This window comes from Anopheles merus, chromosome 3L, assembly GCF_017562075.2.
Source record: "Anopheles merus strain MAF chromosome 3L, AmerM5.1, whole genome shotgun sequence".
NCBI lineage: Eukaryota > Metazoa > Arthropoda > Insecta > Diptera > Culicidae > Anopheles > Anopheles merus.
The window spans coordinates 34,390,903-34,411,656 of record NC_054085.1 but is presented as its reverse complement, the minus strand read 5'-3'; the positions used below and the strand labels follow the sequence as shown (position 1 = coordinate 34,411,656).

The window sequence follows — 20,754 nt, the reverse complement described above, 5'->3', positions numbered from 1 at the left end:
TTGGGCCAGACCTCTACCGGACCCGGGACATCAAAACAACAACAACAAAAAATGCTGGACACGACACCCGAAGGAGAGCCGGCAGGTTACATGGTGAAATATGTAATACACACTCGCACGCCCACGCCTCACGCGTTGCAAAATGGAAAAGGCATGTCTCAGGGCTTTTTTTCTCTCCCTCTCTCTCTCTCTCTCTCTCTCTCTCCCTCTGTGGAGCAGAGGGCATACGGGCAAAGGGTTGAACCTGTGTTGTACTTTTCTTTGCCTGCTTGTTGTTATTACTACAAACATAGCGCCGAAGAGAAAGGGAAAGTTATTGCCATACTGTTACGTCGTTCCTGGAAGGGGTGGGAGTGAAGCGGATGCGGTAAAGGGAAAGATGAAACGAATCGCGCAGAAAAATGGATAAAATGGTCCACGTAAAAGCTTTCGATCAAAAGCGGGTGGGAATTGCTGCACCGTTTGCTTTCTTTTGTCAATTTTTAATTCGTCGTCGTTCTACTAAGGTGTCACACGTATTCCAGGAGAACAAAAGAACATCCTATCGTTTCAAAAGAGCCCTTCCCTTCATAAAATGCACAACAGCATTATGGTATTTCACACGAAATATGCAACGCATTTTACGCTGTACGGCAAATCGTTTGAACTCTGGTTTATCATCAACACGTGTCACGACACCGACACAAACACGTACACACCTTGGCGCGTTAATTCAAACTTACCCTTTTGTGTTCGATGACTACCCATTTAGGCGGTGACAAGCGCTCGGATGACACAAAAACAAGCGTCAACGGCAGCCGCGGTCGCCACAGATTGAAATTTGTGCAAGCGATGCAACCTGCACCTCCAACTCCAACTCCGAGTACATCCGGTACTGGGGCTGTTGCAACATAACCATCAAGGTCAAGTGCCCCCCGATCCACCGATTGGCCGAAATTCAGAGACGGTAGGTGGTGCGGAGCAGCCCCGGCGCACGATGTGTTTTTGTGTACCACGCTTGCGAACTCATTCACCACGAAACCAATACACTCAGAGAGAGGCTTAGAGACCACATTAACACGGAGAGGGGGGGTTGGAGATGATCATCACCGTTCATCCCCAATGGTGGTACACAAATTCATTAGGTCGCAAGCGCGCGGGGTTAACGGCGACAGAGCAGGCACACACACACACACGAAACCCGTCGCACAAACCGTTGTCACCGATTTAGAATCACTGCAGGCAGACACAAACACACATGCGATGGTTTTAGGATAAATTGGGAGCACGTGGCGCAGGGATGGGAGAAAGAGGGGGAGTGATTTTCACTGTGAAGGTGTCACGATGTCACGAAGCAAATTGACAGCCTTGAATATTTCGGTAGGAATTTATATCTTCTTCGCGCGGCAGGAATTAATTTACATCGTCGGCATGTAAATGTCAGCTCGGATTCGCGCGGCCCCTTAAAATTGATTGCCTTAAACTTGTCGCAGTTTAATGTGCTGCATTTCATAACTGTGCTGGATTGATAGATACCATTAATTGCTCCAGTAGAATCATTTTGAAGTTTGCAACAACTCTTAATAACACATTTTTCGCTCAAGAACCACAGTTGCTACTACAATCAAACTTTCACATCCATCACTCGTCAAAAATACATTTGCATTGATTGAACTTTCTGGTCGTTTTGTTTAAAACGTTAAATGCACAAAATGAACCACTTTCATCCACTCACGCGTCTTAAAATGCGACACACTACTCATTACAACTTACACAATCGTTGCGCTCTTTAAAATAAACTGCTGCACTTAAAACTGCATCCGAAACGAAAACCAAAACCTTCTGCACCCTCGCTGCGAGACGACCTACCGGAGCGCGCAAATAAAATAAGATCCAAAAACAAAACCACACACACACACACACACACTCTCGATCCCGAAAAACGGTTACAAAATCGCGCAACCCACTTGCGCGAAGAACCTGTGTGCTCGAAGGGTGGGAGGGGTAGGCCGCCAGGCGCCGGCCAACTTCTTCTGACGTTGCGTTGATTTCAAAACCAAAACCGTGCGCTCACCACGTGTGGTGCATGCGAACGCGCTGAATTCTCATTCACAACTAAAAACACTGCCCGGCACTAAACAGCGTCGACCGTTCGGCAAACCATTCACCCCGACGGGGCGCGCGCGAGACGATGTTTGTGTGTGCGTAGCACAGGATGGAGAGAGAGAGAGAGAGTGGAGAGTGGATGCGGCGGAGGAGCTGGTGCAATGATACTCCCCAATCACTTTAAGAAGAGGTAGGAAGGGAGGAATTGGCGGTGAGTTTTTGCCCTTTTCTCCCTTCTATTCGTGCGCAAAAACACTGAAGCATGCCGCCGGCGGGAAATAAAAGCCGGGAGAAACAGCATAGAATGAGCGAGCGAGCGAGGGAGAGAAGGCGAACCGAGGCGATGTTTTGCGATGTTTTTTTTCTGGTTCGGTTGGTGGTTCTTCGGCACACGTTTCGCTCTTTGTGCTATGCTCTGGAATCCAAGCTGGCCACATTCTTATGCTCGCTCTGACTTTGCTGAGTTTTTCCCAAACATCTCTAGCTTCGGAAAATTCGTTTGATCTGACCAGCTGAATTTTCCCACAAACAAATGTGTGAAGAAGCATGTGCGTTATTTAAGCAACGCTCTCTTTGGTGGCCACTTCTGAGCGGCATCTCTCTTCCCATTCCTCACTCGTCTGTTCGTTACAATCAAAATAAAATCAAACCAAAATACCTCAAACACAGACACAGCTGGTCGATTTTCTTTCCCTTTTTTGCTGCCATTCTGCCAGAAACTTTCAAACACCTTTCTACCTTCTCTCGCTATCTCTCTCTCCTTATATATTCATTCTCATGTGGCTCCCTTTAATGCTCCCCGCTACCCGCTTGCGTGAGAGTGCGTGCTGAAGGGACTTCATCAATGAATTCAAGTACGCAGCCGGCGGGCATATAGATAGCTCTCTGAAGAAGCTGTGTGCGGGGCGGAATGAGAAGAAGAAAAAAAACGCAACAAAAACACCCCGACTATGTACGCAGACCGGCCCATACACATGCCGCAGACAACATTCCGCCACCGTAGCAGTTAGTGGTGCGTTGCCTCGTGTCGTCATCAACGCCATCATCCGCCAAAGGAAAAGGGCTGCCACTTTCTTTTTGTGCTTGCGCCTCTCCCTTTGGCAGCGGCATCGTTTGGCGCATTCTTTGCCACTGTAGCGACGACGCGTGTTCCGTTCGACCTGCGGGCTATCGGTTTTTAGTGCCGCACGCACGACACGTTTAGATGCGCGATTTTGTTGTTGTCAAGGGGCGTGTGATACACAGTTGTGGTACACAGACACACAGCAACGGTACGAAAACAAACAGCTGATTCCCATTTTCGACAGAAGGGGCGGAAGGCAGATGTTTAGGGAGCTATTAGGTTTATTTATATTCTACGCAAACCCCCAGAATAGTGTAGGCAGATATTTAGCTAAATAAAGAAGACATAAACGACGTAAAACCAATATTTGGACGATCGTGTAGATGCATGAAATGATTCTTTTTTACTGCATTAGTACTTCAATATTTTTTCAAAAATACTATCGATTTCTGAGGATTTTAAATTAGTCGTCTCTTGATGCCAACCAAACGCAATTCTATTTATTTGACTTATCTTCGAATGTAACCTTTTTCTAGCCTCAAACAAATGCTCTAGCTTTCCTGGAGATTGAAGAAAATGGGGTTAAATATTCCATCCGCGCTAAATTGAAACAAAATTACAAACAAATGAAACGCGCACGCGGAACCACACCTTGATGGGCTTAATAGATCCGCAATTGAGCTCACCTTACTAACCCAGCTACACTGCCATTTGACCTTAAACTTTAACCGATGCCAAAAATGCGTAAACTCCCAAAAGCAGAAAAGAAAACGGTTCAATTGCGTAATGAGCGTGCATAAAGCATCAAAATTGCGTTCCCAAAAAAAAGAGCAGATGCGCCAACTTTATCCCAAAATGAACAGCAAACCAAACAAAAAAAAACACGACGATTAACAAAGAAAGCAAACACCGTTTTAATTTGCTTTAGAGCTCCGCACAACTCATCTCCCGCACAGCCCCAGGCTCCCATATTCGGGATTTGACTTCCTAAGCGCCAAGCGTATTACCGCGGGACGCCTTCCTTCTTATTTTTTTTCGGGGCTAATGAACAACAAATGCGAAGGTTGAAAAGCGTCCGTTAGCGAATAGTTCCCCCCCGCCCGAGGGGCGGGCAGGGAATGGCAGCCTAATTTGGCAGCTCATTCCGGGTCGGTGGTATGAATCCAGCCCAAAACACACAGGTGAACTACTCGCCGTTCATCATTAAAAAGCACTAACCCCTTTTCCCGCCCAACTGGTGTTGATGGGGGCCCCCGGGGGTACGATAACAGAACACAATAACAAAGAGGCAAAACAACGGTACGATCAACTGTGGTTTTTTGGTGGTTTGATGATGGTGTGCAGAAGTTGTACGCCCGAAAATAGAAGCAAAGCAAGCGCACAAATTGTGGACCTGATAGGCGCGGGCTGAATGATGAATGCGTAGTTTAGTGTTGATCTACTTCACGCTAAGAGAGATCTTGCTCTGTAAGTGATGCTCCTCCTTTTCGGGACTTTCAAGAGTTTCCCGTTTAGTGCTGAAGTGGTACCGCTTACACACCTTCTCTACGCATCAGAACGGTGGTTATGATCTGTTCTAAGTGTTTTTCACTTTGTCTAGCCCTCTTGGGCAATTCAACCAAGCTTAATGTGCAAAGTGTTAAAAGAGAATAGATAGCGATCACCACTCGAATGGTTAGATTCTATCAAGTAGCAAAAACAATTTTAACGAGCCTGATGGATTGGATTGCGTAGATTTGTTCGGCTATTATGCCACATTAATACAATTGACGTGGAATGGAGTATCAAGATAGAAAACTAATTCGTTAATGCTGTTTTGAGAAAGGCCTTTCATGTTTGGCTTAGCACTCCGGAGCTTAATTTATTGATTGAGCGTCTTTGAAGCATCATGCAAGGGAAAAGAAGATGGAATTACTGCGTTTTGAAAATTCATACCGAATATCGTATGCGAAAAGCATGTACAATAACGCACCAAAGCAATAAAGCACACTCGTTAATTAAAACAAACGATCCGTTTTCCATTACCAACTTCAATCAGTGTGCGACGCTATAGCTGGTGGGGTGCAATTTGTGTGTTGCAAAAAAATTATTATCCCAAACCGAGCGACTCATAGAAAGTGCTTCAAATTCCTATAAAGCACGAATTTCGTTATCGTCTAAACTTTGCGCTGCTTTCTGCCCATAGAACCATAACGGCACGAAAGAATCCGTACCAATCGCGAAATGATTTGCGGACTCGCTGGTGGCGCTCGCGCGCGTGATCTATTCCGGGCAACCTTGGCAAATCGAGAAGGTGCGGCAGGTACACACCAACAAAGTAACTGCCCAAAGCACCAAACACACCCTCGCCCCCAACACGAAACCGATTCGAACAGCGAATTAATGAATGGAATGAATTATGGCACCACGTGTACAGTGTAAATACAGCGTGTGATCGGATGTGATGTGGGGTAGAGAGTGGGGAGATGCAATGGATATAACGGATAGAAAACTTTCTTCGTTAGTCGTAAAAGGTGGGACTGTGGATTATTTGTGCGAGAATGTTAATTGAAACAATCTCTAGAGGTTTGTTTAAATTTCTCTACCATGCGGTTTGCTTTTAATTGGAATGATGGATATACTATAGGAGGATTAATGTGATACCGTCGTGGCAGCTCGATGGTGGCATGTTTAGATGCACGAACTGCTGCACAGTCGGATGGGATTGGATTCTCGCTTGGAACATGCTGATTTGAATCAAAGGTTTTTTAACAAACAAATCGTTACGTTTTTGTCCTACAGTTATTGTTTAATAACATGGCGATTTTAACGAGATTTACTAACAGCATCAATAAATTAAAAAAAGTATAAGTAACGAAGAATAACATAAAAAGTATGTTAAACTAAAAATCCAAAAGTCCTCGTAGATCATATATTCCAAAAGAACATCAAGAACACATTTCAAAGCAAAGAAAGTGGACAATCCGGACATGAAAATCGGAGAGGTAAAGCAGAATGATAAATTGAGTGAAATTTCCCAAAAAATAAACCATGGGAATGAGAAATTTAAAGTGTAAAAAGGGCAGAAAAGAATACTTGACCGCAAGCAAGTCTCGTGAGAGAACTGCCGTAGCAGAGAAGCATCATCATGATCATCGAGAGTTGTGGTCGTTTCGGGAAATAAAGAACCAAGCCCCTGGCTGGCCAACATGTGTATGTACCTGTGGAATGTACAGTGCGTTGCCAAAAAAAAGCCAAATCAATGTAAAAATTACCAAATTAATCAATCAAGATAACAATTTAATCAAGCTCTATATATATCGTAAAAAGTATGTAAGCTTTGCACAATAGTTAAAAAACTAACCAAACTTGGCAAAGAACAAAAAGCCCTGAAAAAGGGAAACGCACTGTATCTGCTATATCTTTTCACCGGACAGAGAAGAGGATAGAGGAGCAGAGAGTAAGGGCATGAAAAAAACTGGGACACCAGGATCGCATCTCCGGAACGAACCGGTAAAACAAGCGCTGCGAAACATCCGAAACGAAGAAGAAGCAGAAGAACACTCCGCAACCGAAGGGAAAAGCAGGCAAGCCGGATCGGCGAGCGCAGAGACGGGCTGATGACGATTTTTATGTGCGCGCATCTCGGGAAGCTTGTTTGCAAAAGCGGGAACATGCATGCATGATGAGAGGCTACGACCACCACCCCCCCGCTCTGCCACGAGGTCGGACGGGGTCTGGGACGGGGCGTGGTAGGCTAGTTTTGAATTTCGCCAACAAGCCAGTTCCGTTACGGTTGGTGTGGCTCGACGGTGGTGGAGCGGGTTTTTCGCTCATTGCAATACACCCAACTCCACGACGATAGACACACAAGGTCATAAAACCTAGATGTGATCAAGAGCAGAAGGATCACGATAGCACGATGATGATGATGACGATGATGGCTGTTTGTGAACACAGCGCGAGAGATTCAAGCACGAGGTGGCAAAACGTGTTTTTGTTCGGAACTGTTTTGAACCCAACCGAACGGAGGGAAAAGACCCGCCCGGAGACAAGATCCGAGCGTTGTTGCGCAAATTCGCGAATTTTTTACCATTTTTAATGCCACCCCTCCCGTTCCACATGTTTTGCCTGTTACCCCCCTACTGTACCTTGTCTTGTCGGGGCGAATGAGCACGGCCAATGTATGCATGCTCTGGGGCCACCGTCTGGTCAGTCTTGTTTTATGCTGGTATGCGTAAGTGTGTGTGTGTGTGTGCGAAACATGTTTTTGTGGTTTTTTGTGTTGCTGCAACAACAGCAACCCTTCGGGACGCTACAATGAAGCCAACGTGCGCGCAGTGCGGCTTGCACAAACGAATCCGGATCATTGTACGAATAACATCACCACACACGCAACACCACCACACACGGCTGGTTTGAAGTGACCGCGGTTCAAGGTGTGTTGGTGTATGTTACCGGTTGGGGAATCCAACCACCACCGGCTTGAGAGCATGTTTGAATTATCGAGTTAGAAACTAAACTAAGGCCGATTCACGTTAAAGTTTCAAGCTTAGTTCCATCGGATCTAAGCCTTGTCTGAGGTTGTCTGAGCTCCTGATCACGAAGAGTTAATTCATTTATTACTGTTCCGTTCGCAGACAGATTCGCAGGCTTTAACGATAACATTAGTGTGCTGTTTTAAAATGCCTAGCACGATTCCCCTTCCACATGTCTCCAGAAAAGGTTGTTTCTCTCAACATCTAGGAAAAACACACGGCAGCCCGGGAGAGCACATGAAACGCCGCTTACCATCGGTTCCGACATTCAGCCAGACTCGATTTGCTTTCTTTTCTTGCACTGGGGCAAAGCGGTCGGCGTCTCGCCAGCAGACTGTTTTTGCTGATTGTGCTCTTGTTTCCACTTTCTGGTTCCCTTTTTCCTTTCTGCATGTGTGCAGGGAGAACGGCCCAGTACGCAATCACTTAGCAGCAGTAGTCAAAACCGGGAAAGGAATCGAGCAAAAGGAAAGCTTTTTTTAGTGTAGCATTGAATGGTCTTGTTTTGATAGAGAGAGAGAGAGAGAGAGAGAGAGAGAGAGAGAGAGAGAGAGAGAGAGAGAGAGAGAGAGAAGGAATGCATTATTGATTAACCCTTAAAGTGCTAATATGGGTTATTCATTTCATTGAGGTCTCAGCAAAGCGTAATAAACAAAAGAATAAAAGCCACATTTTGCCCAATAGTGACCATACGACTCCATAGTCTAATTGTCAACGCGAGGCTACACATCACACTTGATCACAGTTCAAATCTCATTCCAACTCGAATTAGTAATATACAGCTCTTAATAATTTAACATGTTTGATGAGATGTATATAAGTTCACACCATTTAAATCAACGATGTTTATACTCTAGAGTCATTATGCAACACTTACAACACACAGCACATACATTTAAATTAAGACCCTTTCATTATTGTGAAGCATGTTTCCCCAAAGGAGAGAAGAGTCCGTTCCCTTGTACCTCATTCCCGGGTGTGAAGAAAAACCGTATAAAAATAAAAAAAACAAACACGCACACGTTCGCACATAATGGCTCCCCGAGTCACATTCCAACGAGGGGACAGTAAATGAAGCTGATTTGACCATCACGAGAGTAGTCGTCCCCCGGGACTTGACCAACCGAGACTTACCCAAAAGGGAAAAACCACCGGGAGCGACCCGCCGAACGAAAACAATTCCTCTTCTCGATTTGGGGGAGCACTCGAAACATCGGCCTAACCTCTTCTTTCGTCCACCCTCTCTCATTGTATGATGCAGCAGCGGGCAACGGCGATGCGCTTTGCGAAGCATGAAACCATCGCCCACCACCTGCTGCCCATCCGACGGATGCATCTTCCCATGTGCGACCCCGCCGCTTCACCTTTTTGCGCAAGAACACACACACGCATGGCTGTTTGAAACCTGTAACTGGACCCTCTCTCGCTTGCAAGCCAGCCGTAACCAAAGCACCAGTGGGCATCCTCTACTATGCTAGCTAACATTGAACTGAGGGGGGTGTAATTAAAATTAAATTTGAAAATGACTGCCACACTCGTTACGGAAACTACGTTAAGGGCACCCCCCTGTGTATCGGTAGAAAGTAAAACCTTCCAAATTCTTTTATGAACATTCAAATTCAATTCCTTCTCTCCCTCATTACGGTGCCTATGAGTCCGTGCAGCATACACCCATCATCTTGGTACTGAGTGCACACACTGGAACCAATTTTGATTAATCTACTTTCATGTGATTGCTCTATTTTGCTCGATTTTCTTTACTCTGTTTCCCCCCTTTGCTCATATTGCCCATCGTGCCGGTAGGCAAATGAATTCTACAGAAACATGTGTAATCACACAGCTTAATGGCTGGAAGTAGCAAGGTAAGGCAAATGAGCTACTACAACTGCCAAGCGGAAATGGATATTACATTTAACCGAGCGCGATGTGAAATATCGAATTGAAAAGCGAACAGAGAAAGGCGAAGGAAAATATTTCAATCTAAATTTGATGGCAAATTGATTACTCCTCTAGCGTGTATGTGTGTGTGTGTGAAGCACTTTTTTATACCAAAACAAATTGTTTCATTAGCTAATGAGGACATTTCTTTGGACTCCGATATTTGAGCTCGAATATGCAGTGATTGCTGTTACAATTTGTTGCTCATCAAAGAAATAGATAACATTGGTTCGGATTAAAAAATAGCTAATAGATAACTATCGTTCTAAGAATGCGCTTATCTCTTTCCGTATCTCCATAGCTGATGACGTTTGCTGATGACAAATATGATGACACTATCAACAGCTTAGCGCCGAAAGCTCAACATTGCAACGGTCACATGGAAAACGTGCGCAAAAAAACGCGCGCTAGATACACAAAATCAAGATCCAGATTAATGCTAAGTGGGTCACCCGAGGGATGAGCTGGAATTGTTTAGCACAAATCTTGGGTGTGTGTGTTTGTGTGTTACCTTTCGGCCATTCTACAGCTCTTTTCCTGGCTGCTTCAAAATTAATGATTCATAAAATACCTTTCACCCGCGTTTGGTTTAATTTTGTGTCTTAATTTTTGTTTTATGTTTCATCAAACGACACTCCAACAACAACAACAACAACAACAACAACAACAACCAAAAACATGGCATTCCCCTCCTCCCCTTGGGGTTTTTGTCATGTTTCAGGAGAAGGTGGGGCAAAGCTTTCAACAGACCGCCACAAGTTGACGAATTAATGTTTTCCCACATGGGAGAGGCAGGGGTGAGAAAACAGGCGAGCTGACAACGGAAAACGGAAACCAGCATCATCTCATGGCCCACAGGATGGAGAAGGGGAATAAACATAACAAATTCCGCCACTTCTTCTTCTCAAGCGCGGAAAGTTTACGACGCGAGAGGAAGGAAAGAAAGATTGACCCTTAAGATGGCTAGAAATGTGTCTTTTGTTGTTAAATGATGATCAGTGATTTTTGACCTTTTTTGTTTATTTGCTGATATTTGGTAATGAAGCACAAATGAACTCGACAAGACATGAAAAATGATTTGACTATAACAGTGCATTCTTTAACATACCTTATTAGAGTGTCGAGCTCGATCTTCTGATGACTTCTTTATCGAGATCGGTTCGCCCTTTGCTTCAGGGGTTTCTCCAAACAAAACCACACACACACAATCAGCCATGCCTGCCATGTTCGGATTATGGTTGCTAACGGTACCCACCTTCAACCAGATTTGAACAGAAAACTGTCTCACCACACCCTTCCCTTTTCCCTTTTGCAGCTTCCACCAGGTGGTGCTGCTGCTGGTGGGGAAAGATCATCAATCTCGCTCGATAATTTAATTACACAGCCCAACACACAAGACACACACACATACATGGAAAGCACTTTAAAGTAGGGCTTAATTTTTATCGCGATTTAACTGTTAAGGCACACAAACACACACACACACACACACACATTGCAACCGAGGAGTCTTTCCTTGCGGCTGAATTCTTCTGTAATTTATTATTCACGCCCTTCAAATCGTTTGGGCTCGGGAGGTCTCACACACCGGGGGTTTTACTCTAGCATTCTCGTCACACAAAAACACACACACACAAACAGGCAAACACGGCCACACACTGCCTCCGTGGTAAGTAACAAATTCCACACCTTTTCCTTCCGAAACCGAGAACCGAACCTTTACACTAACGGGCGGAATGCAGCAAACTCAACGCAATGCGGCTGTGTTGTTGCTGTGTCGCAACTGGGCTGCTTTCTTCACACATTCTTCACGCGCTTTTTCCGTTGCCCTGGTAACCGACGACGGCAAGCAATAGCAACAAGAGGGAGGGAAGCATTTGGGAAAGGGGCGCTGGTTGTTTTGCGCGTTGAGTCCTAAAAGACTTAAAGGGTTAAACACAAAACGAACCGCGACTGGGGGTAAAAGACATGAACACGTAAACAAGTAACCACGGGGAAATTCCGCACAAAAACAAAGCCAAAGCCCGCAAACAACGCTGCCATACTGTGGGCCAAATTCCGCGCACGCACCGGGAGACGCTTGACGCTTTTACGATCCCGTAAAGGCTTTGGGCCTTAGACTTAGAACTGAAAGGGTTTAATGTAAGGGTAGCATGAATGTGAGCGGTGATGGTGGTCGTAAAGTAGCTAAGGCCCACGAGCATCGAGTAGGCACAGAAAGGCTCCCTTTACTTGCATTGACCTTTCACTTTACACGGTGGCGCTGCAGCCAAGCCAGCGGCGCACAGCCCGACACTGTCTCACCGTCTCTCTCGTGAGGTTTTATTCTTCTCGGTCGTTTCTTCGCGCAGCGCACTTCACTTTTAGGCCCTCCCCTTGCCAGAACTCCAAAACTGCCTAAACGCGTAAACTAAACATCACGAACAACAGACCCTTGCTGACATTTCTTACCGGTGACCAGTGCTGGAGCTCTTCCCGTTTGTGCACCGAAAAGCACTCCGGTTTTATCTTATCGTTTTGGCTATTTACGTGGGTTGAATGAGAGATAGAGAGGTGGGAAACGAATCTGTGCGATATCGGTACCGTCACGTACTATTTTCGCACCCGCAATTGATTGATCACTCGTACTAACGCTGATAACAGACCCAGGGGGACGGTCAGCTTTATTGTTGCTTTTTTTTGTTTCAATTGAACACTTGTTAGTTTCTTCAACGCCAGCCACAACCAGCGAGCACAACAACACGAAACAATCTGAGCCCCTCTCGATCATACACGGATAAACCGGATTCGGTGGAGGGAGACGGTTTCGCATCGCTTCGGCAAGGTTGATCGACATTTGATCGGTCTGGCGTTGCTCAAAGTACGTTTTATTGTTGTGTTTAGGGTGAAATATTGCAAAAAATAATCTTTTTCAATTTATCACATTTTTTTGGCTGCTATTTCATTCCTTTCTTCTAAATATCTATCTGATTTCCTCCGCGAAACCGCCACCATCGCACGATTTTGAAATATCTCTATCAACCGTGGCCTCCGGCTGTCAAAACGTCAACGTCAAAAATTGCAAAAACACGCACACACACGCTCAGCGCCAGAGTGACCAGAAATACCGATTTATCTGTATTCCTACCGATTTTTTATATGCCAGATGACCGCCCTAAAATTACCGATTTTCCGTTTATCCTACCGAAAATCACAGATATTTGATTTTTAAGTCATTTAAGCTTAATCTGTGGCGCTTGGGATGCTGTTTCAAGGATTATTCCAGGCTAGCCTTATTTGTTACTTATCGCGCTGATGCACGTTTGTTTGCCATAATAAGTAGAAAATGTCAGTTGCGTGGATTCCGAGAATTGCTCGTCAAAGAAAATCATTTAAATTTGAATTTGAATCTCACTGTCGGCGGTTAAAGCTTACCCGACAGACAAAGAGAATGAAATTTTCAGGCGAGGGGTAAGTAGAAATACACGGTGGGGGTCCGGCCCAAGATCGGATCCGAAGTCCGTTATTTTGAGCTAAAAATTAAAAATGGCGGATGGAGCGCTACCACGGAAAGAATGCGCTCTATTGCATGCCTTTAAAATGCACGAGGCGCTCTCACTGAAAAGAACGCTCGCTCGCGCTGTTTCATTGTCTTTTCCTTATACCCCTTCCTTTCCGTTTCTTTCGGCTTGCGCTGCGCTGAATTGATACCCCACTTGATTCCAGCGAGTTGTGCTGCGCTGGACTGAAACCCCCTCCCGCTCGTTTCTTTCTTAGCGCGCTGTGCGCTTCCCTTTACACAGACTTGGTGCACCCGAATCAAAAGAAAAACTTGAACCCATCAAACTCGGTTTATATTTCATCACTTTTATTGCGAATAAAAGAACATTTAAATACATACCCTACCCGCAAATTTCCGTTAAATGCCTTCTAATCGCCTCGTAATCGCCGGCGAATTGAAGGCGATCAGCAGTGCATTTAGCAGTAATTAAATGCCTTTGAAATATGTCAATGAAAAATTTCGCTTTTGATTTGAAATTTGAAATTGCAACAGTCAAAAGAAAACCTTACAAGCGTCTTCAGCACTGCACTGTTGTAGTGTTCCCAGATATGAGCGTGAGATTCGATAGCACGATTTACGTGTTATGATCTCTTGCGTTAAGCTCTGAGCTATTTCTCTTTATTAAAGATGGTCTACATTATTCGGTTGTTAAAGACCAACTCATTGAAAGGTGATAATATACCAAACTCATTTCGATAACTAAAATAAAAGGAAAAATGAGATACATATTTCTCCCATCCTGATAATGAACGGTGAACATAGTGTAATTATTATGTTTTTTTAAAAAGGTATTATTTTAATTTCGCTTCACATAAATTTTGTTTAAAGTAATTATAGTAAGAAAAAAATAATTTAAAAAGAAATAAACGCAGAAAAAAGATCATAAAAATCTGGATTTGAACACACGCTTTCTCGGTTCGGAACCAAAAGCGTTGTCACTGCTCTATTTGGCAGTTACATTGGTACAGGTGCAAATTCAGTATATAAACAAGCTAAGATGGCGGTAAGCTATCTGTTCTCCTTGAATCAAAAAGTTGAAAGATTTCGAAGAGAACCCGTTACAGCCGTGAAAGTTTCGGTTGAAATCTTTATTCGCCTTCTAAGGCGACTAAGGCCTTAAATGCCTTCTGAATGCCTTCAAAGCCGTTTAATGCTGGTAGGGTAGCTCCACACAATCTTGCTTCAAACCACACACATTGATTATATTAAAAAATCGTCGTATTTCAAATATTCACCTAACTGCATGAATACCGTTGTTGCTGTTCAATGCAGTAAAAAAATATTGAAATAAAGCAGCGCAAATCACACATTTAAGATAAATGGTGAAAGAAAAGCGCAGCTTCATTTCAATGTGCACAACACTTCAACACTTAGCGAAACTTCGATCGCCCGGGACTTAGGCTAACACGCGCGCGGCCTTTCACGGCGAACGCTTGAGCTGAACTGACGATTTCGTGTGGTGGCAATAAAAGGAGCGCACAGAGGAACACTCGCTGCACTAGTGCGAGCGAGACACCGATAGCCGCATGCCGCTGCGAGAAAACCAAACTGAGCGCGCAGGCTGAAAGTGAACGCACACATTCACACATGTGTAATTGTGTGAGTGCAAAAACTGTGTAGAAACCAAAACACGCTCGCGCTTCCGCGTAATTCCGCGTATTTCCAACCTATCCATGCTTCTACATGCCCCTCGCCTGAAAGTCGCACACTTTTTCATTCTCATTGCTAGTAGGGTAGACATATAAAAAATCGGTAGGAATACAGATAAATCGGTATTTCTGGTCACTCTGGTCCGGAAAACAATTGTTACGGGACCGCGATTGGTGCGGCTGTCATCGGCGCAGGAGGAATCACCCGACAGGGAAAAACAAAGCACTTTTCACTAAATCCTTCCACGAGTGGTGCATTCCATCGCTATACCGCATCTAGCCGGCGAACAGAAGCGTCTCCCAGCTCTCCGCCATCGTCCTCGGACAGAGAGAGAGCTGTCCGCTGGTTGCCCCCGTGTGATCCGTCCGACGTCCCACGACACCCTCCGGCACACTTTCTCCTGGTGGTCAGTGCTTGCCAACGAAGCACACGCCATCACCAGCCAAGCGCGATGTCGGCAGCAGCGTGTACGGCCGTGCTGAAGCGCGAGTTCCCGTCGATCGATGGCGAGCTGCTATCGTACGTGGAAACCGTCCTGCAGAGCAGCGCGGACGAGTTCGAGAACGGCGAGGAGGTGTACGAAGCGGTCGGCGAGATACTGCACGAGGTGGCACAGGACAAGTCCGAGGACGATGTGCGCGAGATTTGCGACAAATTTCTGCGGTTGCTAAAGCCCTCGAACGGCTCGCTCGGTGAGAATGGGAACGGAGAGGGCGACGGTGGTGGTGGCGGTGGAGGAGGTGGTGGCGGTGGCGGCGGTGGCCCCAAGCACAAGAAGATTCTGTCCGCCCCGATCAATCTGGGCGAGATGGCGGCTACGCAGGAGATCGCGAACGACGACATACAGAGCATCTGGGTGGTGCAGCGGGACGACAGCCTGAAGGTGGACAGCAAAAAGCTGGAAAAGGCGGAAGCGAAGCGCCAGCAGAAGCTGGAGAAGCGGCAGGAGGTGAAGGCGGCGGCAGCGGCCACGGCAGCGACGGCACCGGTCCTGCAGACGGCCACCGCTTCGCAGGTGATCAGCAAGAAGGACAACAAAATGGAATCGAAGGGCACGAACCGGTCGATGGACATACGGATCGACAACTTCGACGTGTCGTTCGGCGACAAGACGCTGCTGCAGAACGCTGATTTGCTGCTGGCGTCCGGCCGGCGGTACGGGTTTGTCGGACGGAACGGGCTGGGCAAGACGACGCTGCTGAAGATGATTTCCGGCAAGCAGCTGCAAATCCCCAGCCACATCTCGGTGCTGCACGTCGAGCAGGAGGTGGTGGGCGACGATACGACCGCGCTGGACAGCGTGCTCGAGGTCGACACGGTGCGGACGGAGCTGCTGCAGCGCGAGCGGGACCTGAACGCGCAGATAGCGGCCGGCTCGACCGACGCCAACCTTGGCAACGAGCTGTCCGAGGTGTACAATCAGCTGCAGACGATCGAGGCGGACAAAGCGCCGGCCCGTGCCTCCATCATCCTGAACGGGTTGGGCTTCACGAAGGAGATGCAGGCCCGTGCGACCCGCACTTTCTCGGGCGGCTGGCGTATGCGACTCGCGCTGGCCCGGGCCCTCTTCTCCAAGCCCGAGCTGCTGCTGCTCGACGAACCGACGAACATGTTGGACATCAAGGCAATCATCTGGCTGGAGAACTATCTGCAGAACTGGCCCACGACGCTGCTGGTCGTGTCGCACGACCGGAACTTCCTCGACACCGTGCCGACCGACATCCTGTACCTGCACTCGATGCGCATCGAAACGTTCAAGGGTAACTACGAGCAGTTCGACAAGACGCGCACCGAGCGGCACAAGGCGCAGCGGCGCGAGTACGAGGCACAGCTGGCCCATCGGAACCACGTGCAGGAGTTTATCGACCGGTTCCGCTACAATGCGAACCGAGCGGCGAGCGTACAATCGAAGATTAAGATGCTGGAAAAGCTGTAAGTTGGAGTTTGTAAGGCGCGTGGACATTGTTTATTTTACGGACACTGTTCGTTTGCGTTTTAGGCCCGAGCTGAAACCGGTCGAGAAGGAGATCGAGGTGACGCTGAAGTTCCCCGAGGTGGAACCGCTCAATCCGCCGGTGATGACGCTGAACGAGGTGCAGTTTAAGTACAGCGCGGACAAGGTGATATTTACCAGCGTCAATTTGGGTGCTAATCTCGACTCGAGGATATGTATCGTGAGTAGAACGGATCATCCAGGGAAAGGTAGCACAAAGCCAATAATTCCGTAATTTTTGTAGGTCGGTGAAAACGGTGCCGGTAAGACGACGCTGCTGAAAATCGTCGTCGGCCTGCTGCAACCGACCGGCGGGCTGGTGCACATGCATCGTGGCCTTCGACTCGGCTACTTCTCCCAGCACCACGTCGACCAGCTCGACATGACGGTGAACAGCGTGGAGCTGCTGCAGAACGCGTACCCGGGCAAACCGATCGAAGAGTATCGGCGCGTGCTCGGCAGCTTCGGCGTTTCGGGCGATCTGGCGCTGCAGGTCGTCGCCAGCCTGTCCGGAGGGCAGAAGTCGCGCGTCGCGTTCGCCAAGATGTGCATGGGCCGGCCGAACTTCCTCGTGCTGGACGAACCGACCAACCATCTCGACATCGAAACGATCGAGGCGCTCGGCAAAGCAATCAACAAGTACACGGTAAGTGGAGGGGGTGACTCTGTTTGCATATTAATGTGCTATTTTTATTTCGCTTTGCGCTTTAAGAATAATTACAATTTTCTTTTTTACAAAAACACACATTCACGCACGCGGTTTCGATTATTCTATTTCGCAGGGTGGAGTTATACTCGTGTCTCACGACGAACGGCTGATTCGCATGATTTGCAAGGAGCTGTGGGTTTGTGGCGGCGGTACGGTCAAGAGTATCGAGGGCGGATTCGACGAGTACCGGAAGATCGTGGAGCGCGAGCTGGAAGCATTGGCTGCGTAATGTTCTCCTGCTAATACGACTAAAACCCCCTCAAACTGGACCTACCATCTCCCAACCTACCTACGTCGCAATAATAAGTCTCGCTCTGTTTCTGTTCGTACTAAAGCAAAATCTGATGAAAGCATGACCCGTGATTTTCGATTTGCATAGCGAAAGGGTCACGGGTTAGCAGACAAAAGGTTTTTCTTGTTTTGTTTTGTTTAGTAAATTCCCTACCACCTAGTACTACCCGATCGGCCTACCCTTGGTATCGTGCAAGCGGGGAGCAAGCGGGGAGAGAACACATAAAGTGCTACAAAATGGGGCAAGGGAAACGCTAATGCATATACTAGATCAAAAAAAAAAGCGGAAACGAAAAGCGTAATACAAAATGGTTTATAATAACAGAAGAAATTAAAACGATCTTTTATGCCTAAAATCATAAAAAAGGCCGAAAGAAACCAGCCGACCATTTTGCGATCCAGGCTTTACCAAAAATTTACGCTCATTATACCCTCCGGCCGTTCGATGCGACCTTCGGTTAAAATTTTCGCTATCAGTCCCTCCAACCGTGCCTTCGGCCCACCGGTATCGATACGGTTCAGCGCACTCATGTAATCACCCTGCAGCACGCGCAGCACCTTGAGGAACTGTTTCCCGTACGCGGCATGCAGCTCCGAACCGGCCGTCTGTAGAAATTCCGCTATCAGCGTGGCGCAGATGTCGGGCTGGGGGAAGCGGTTCAGTATGTTGGTCAGCCAGCGCCACCCGTACTCGAGCCCGTGCGGATGGGGCGTCGGATCGTCCTTGCGCGGTACGGTCACGATGACGGCGGCATACAGCCTGGCCAGACCGGACATGCGCTTCAGGTACTGGTCTTGCTTTTCCAGCACGCCACCGTCGGCGAACCGGTAGCCAAGCGTTTTCAGGAACTCTTCCTGACTTTGGCCCTCATGCTGGGGCAGATAGTAGGGCACCAGGTACGGACATTCGCGGTGCAGGTAGGCGAGGAAGAACCGACCAAAGTCGGGGAACCGTTGCCATAGCGCGACGGCAATTGCTGCCACCGGGAAGGCGGCACTCGCGTTGCTGGAGATGCTCGTGTCCGCTTGGCTCTGAATGGGAAAGGAGAAAGATATTTAAAAGGGTCTTTTGGGAATCAAACACCTTTCAAAGCATCTTACCACAAACTTCTTGGCCAGTAGCATCGTACAGTACGTTCGCCCGAGCGGGTGCCCATTGATCGACACCATTCCGTCGCCCGCCTTTACGTTCTGTCCACTCAGCAGGGCCGCCAGCTTGCTGTACTTGTCGATAAAGTGTTCTCGATTAACGGCCGATATTGCATTGACCGGCACGTTGATCGCTTTCTGGCAGTTGAACCGATACGTTTTCATGGACGGATCGTCCATCAGCTGCTTCACTGCCGTCTGGTGCTGCTCGTAGAAACTCTTGATTTCGTTGTAGAACTGTAAACATTCGGGCGAGACCGGTTGGAAGAAAGGTTCGTTGTCTACTGCCTGTGCGGTTGGATCTGCTGGTGCTGCCGCACTGGACCCATCCGTGCTGTCGGTTGGTTTTGAGTCAGCCTGCTGTACGGTTGGCTGCTGAGCGGTTGGAGCAGGTGCTTCCGCTACCTTTGCCTGTTCCTGCTCTTGTTGCTGCTGCTGTTGCTGCTGTTGTTGCTGCTGTAGTTGCTGCTGCTGCTGCAGTTGCTCTTGTTGCTGCTTTTGGCTTGCTTCGATTTGGGCCAATATTTCCGTCACCTCCACGTTCACCTGATCGAGCTGCCTGCAGTAATCGGCCGCCTGATCTACCTCCACCTGACTAACCTCCTGGTTGGCATTGATCCCCTGCAGCAACTGCTCGAAATCCTTCTGCAGTGCCCGGATCGTCTTTTTCTGGTTCGTAAACTTGGTCGCATGCTGCACACCGATCACCGTCAGCGCTTTGGTGAACGTTTCCGTGCCCACGCGGAACTGCCCGATCGACTGGCGTACCGTCTCGATGAGCTGCGCCTTTCTTCGCATCTCCTCCTGTCGCCGCTTCAGCTGTGCCTGGATGTCGTTCAGTCTTTTGTTTTCCTCCTCCATCTGGGCTTGCCGTTGGGCAGCCGCTGCCTGAGCTAGCTTTTCCTGCTCCCGGACCGCGTGCAACAGCCGCTGCTCCGAGTCTTGCACCTTGCGGGCGACATTGAGGCTGGCCTCGTGCAGGCTTTTGGCAAGCTGTGCTTCCCGCTGCTCGTCGGCAAGGCGGATTTTGTTGTGCCGCTCGGCGAGCGCCTTCTGGACGCTGGCCAACCGTTGCCGCTCAAGTTCCTGCTGGTGCAGCTTGGACTGGACCGCGGTACAATCCGTCGGATCGGAATGCTTTATGGCGGTGAACTGTGGTGTGACGGGGGCACTCTTCTTTTTCTCCTCCGATTTGGGTGTACCATGGATCGAGCTTGGACCTTCGTTCGAGACGTTGGGGTCGTTCTCTTTGGTTGTATCATTGCTATCTACGGCCGCCGGAAGGATCGATATGGAAACTTCCCTCCTCGAAAGATCAGCACAATCCGGCCCGATTGTGCGTTCCTTGATTAGCGGCGAAAGTTTGGCAGCATTCCTTAGGGCGGAAAGCTTCATCGAGTCAAAGCCGGACAGCAGGTCTTCGATGTTTAACTGCAAAGAAGGAGTGAATATGGTTGCATAATTAGATTATTTTTTATAACGGATATATCTAGCCTCACATACATCATGTTTAGCAGACATGGTATTCGTGATATTTTACTATATCTATAATTTTTCACAAAAGAAACCCGAAAGCGCGCAACCAAGCGCTAGGAACGTAAACAACCGACTGATGTTTGTGTACGTTTGTTGCATGACAGCTGGCTGTCAAACCGAGTCGACCAAACGTGTCGACATACAGGTAAAATTTCTATTTTTAAAAAGTTTAAAACGTTTTTAAGCATACATTTTTCAATGTATTGCTTAACGTATTGAAAGACACTCAAATTACATCAATTGCCTTTTTTCATCTCATTTTTTTGCCTTTTTTTCAACATT

At 47.5% G+C, this 20,754-nt stretch overlaps 3 protein-coding genes across 20 annotated transcripts in view; 1 reads left to right on the top strand and 2 right to left on the bottom strand.

The window, feature by feature from the left end:
* LOC121598312 (protein phosphatase 1 regulatory subunit 12B-like) overlaps positions 1–12,361 on the bottom strand; it is a 77,117-nt gene extending 64,756 nt beyond the window's left edge. For 5 of the 18 annotated variants that reach the window (XM_041924955.1, XM_041924974.1, XM_041924975.1 and 2 more), the window contains exon 1: positions 1,753–2,088. The gene's annotated coding sequence lies outside the window, so the exon portion shown is untranslated. The other 13 variants (XM_041924956.1, XM_041924967.1, XM_041924957.1 and 10 more) reach the window with 10 other exon arrangements.
* A 2,582-nt stretch (positions 12,362–14,943) lies between these two features.
* Positions 14,944–18,127, top strand: LOC121599262 (ATP-binding cassette sub-family F member 3). The gene is made up of 4 exons (XM_041926942.1): positions 14,944–16,726; positions 16,794–16,968; positions 17,032–17,433; positions 17,570–18,127. The coding sequence occupies exons 1-4, from the start codon at positions 15,246–15,248 to the stop codon at positions 17,723–17,725; spliced, it is 2,214 nt and encodes a 737-aa protein (XP_041782876.1). The 5' UTR covers positions 14,944–15,245; the 3' UTR covers positions 17,726–18,127.
* On the bottom strand, positions 17,925–20,540 carry LOC121599263 (nucleoporin Gle1). The gene is made up of 3 exons (XM_041926943.1): positions 20,440–20,540; positions 18,889–20,367; positions 17,925–18,819 (listed from the first exon to the last, which is right to left on the bottom strand). The coding sequence occupies exons 1-3, from the start codon at positions 20,455–20,457 to the stop codon at positions 18,193–18,195; spliced, it is 2,124 nt and encodes a 707-aa protein (XP_041782877.1). The 5' UTR covers positions 20,458–20,540; the 3' UTR covers positions 17,925–18,192.
* Positions 20,541–20,754: the final 214 nt, after the last annotated feature.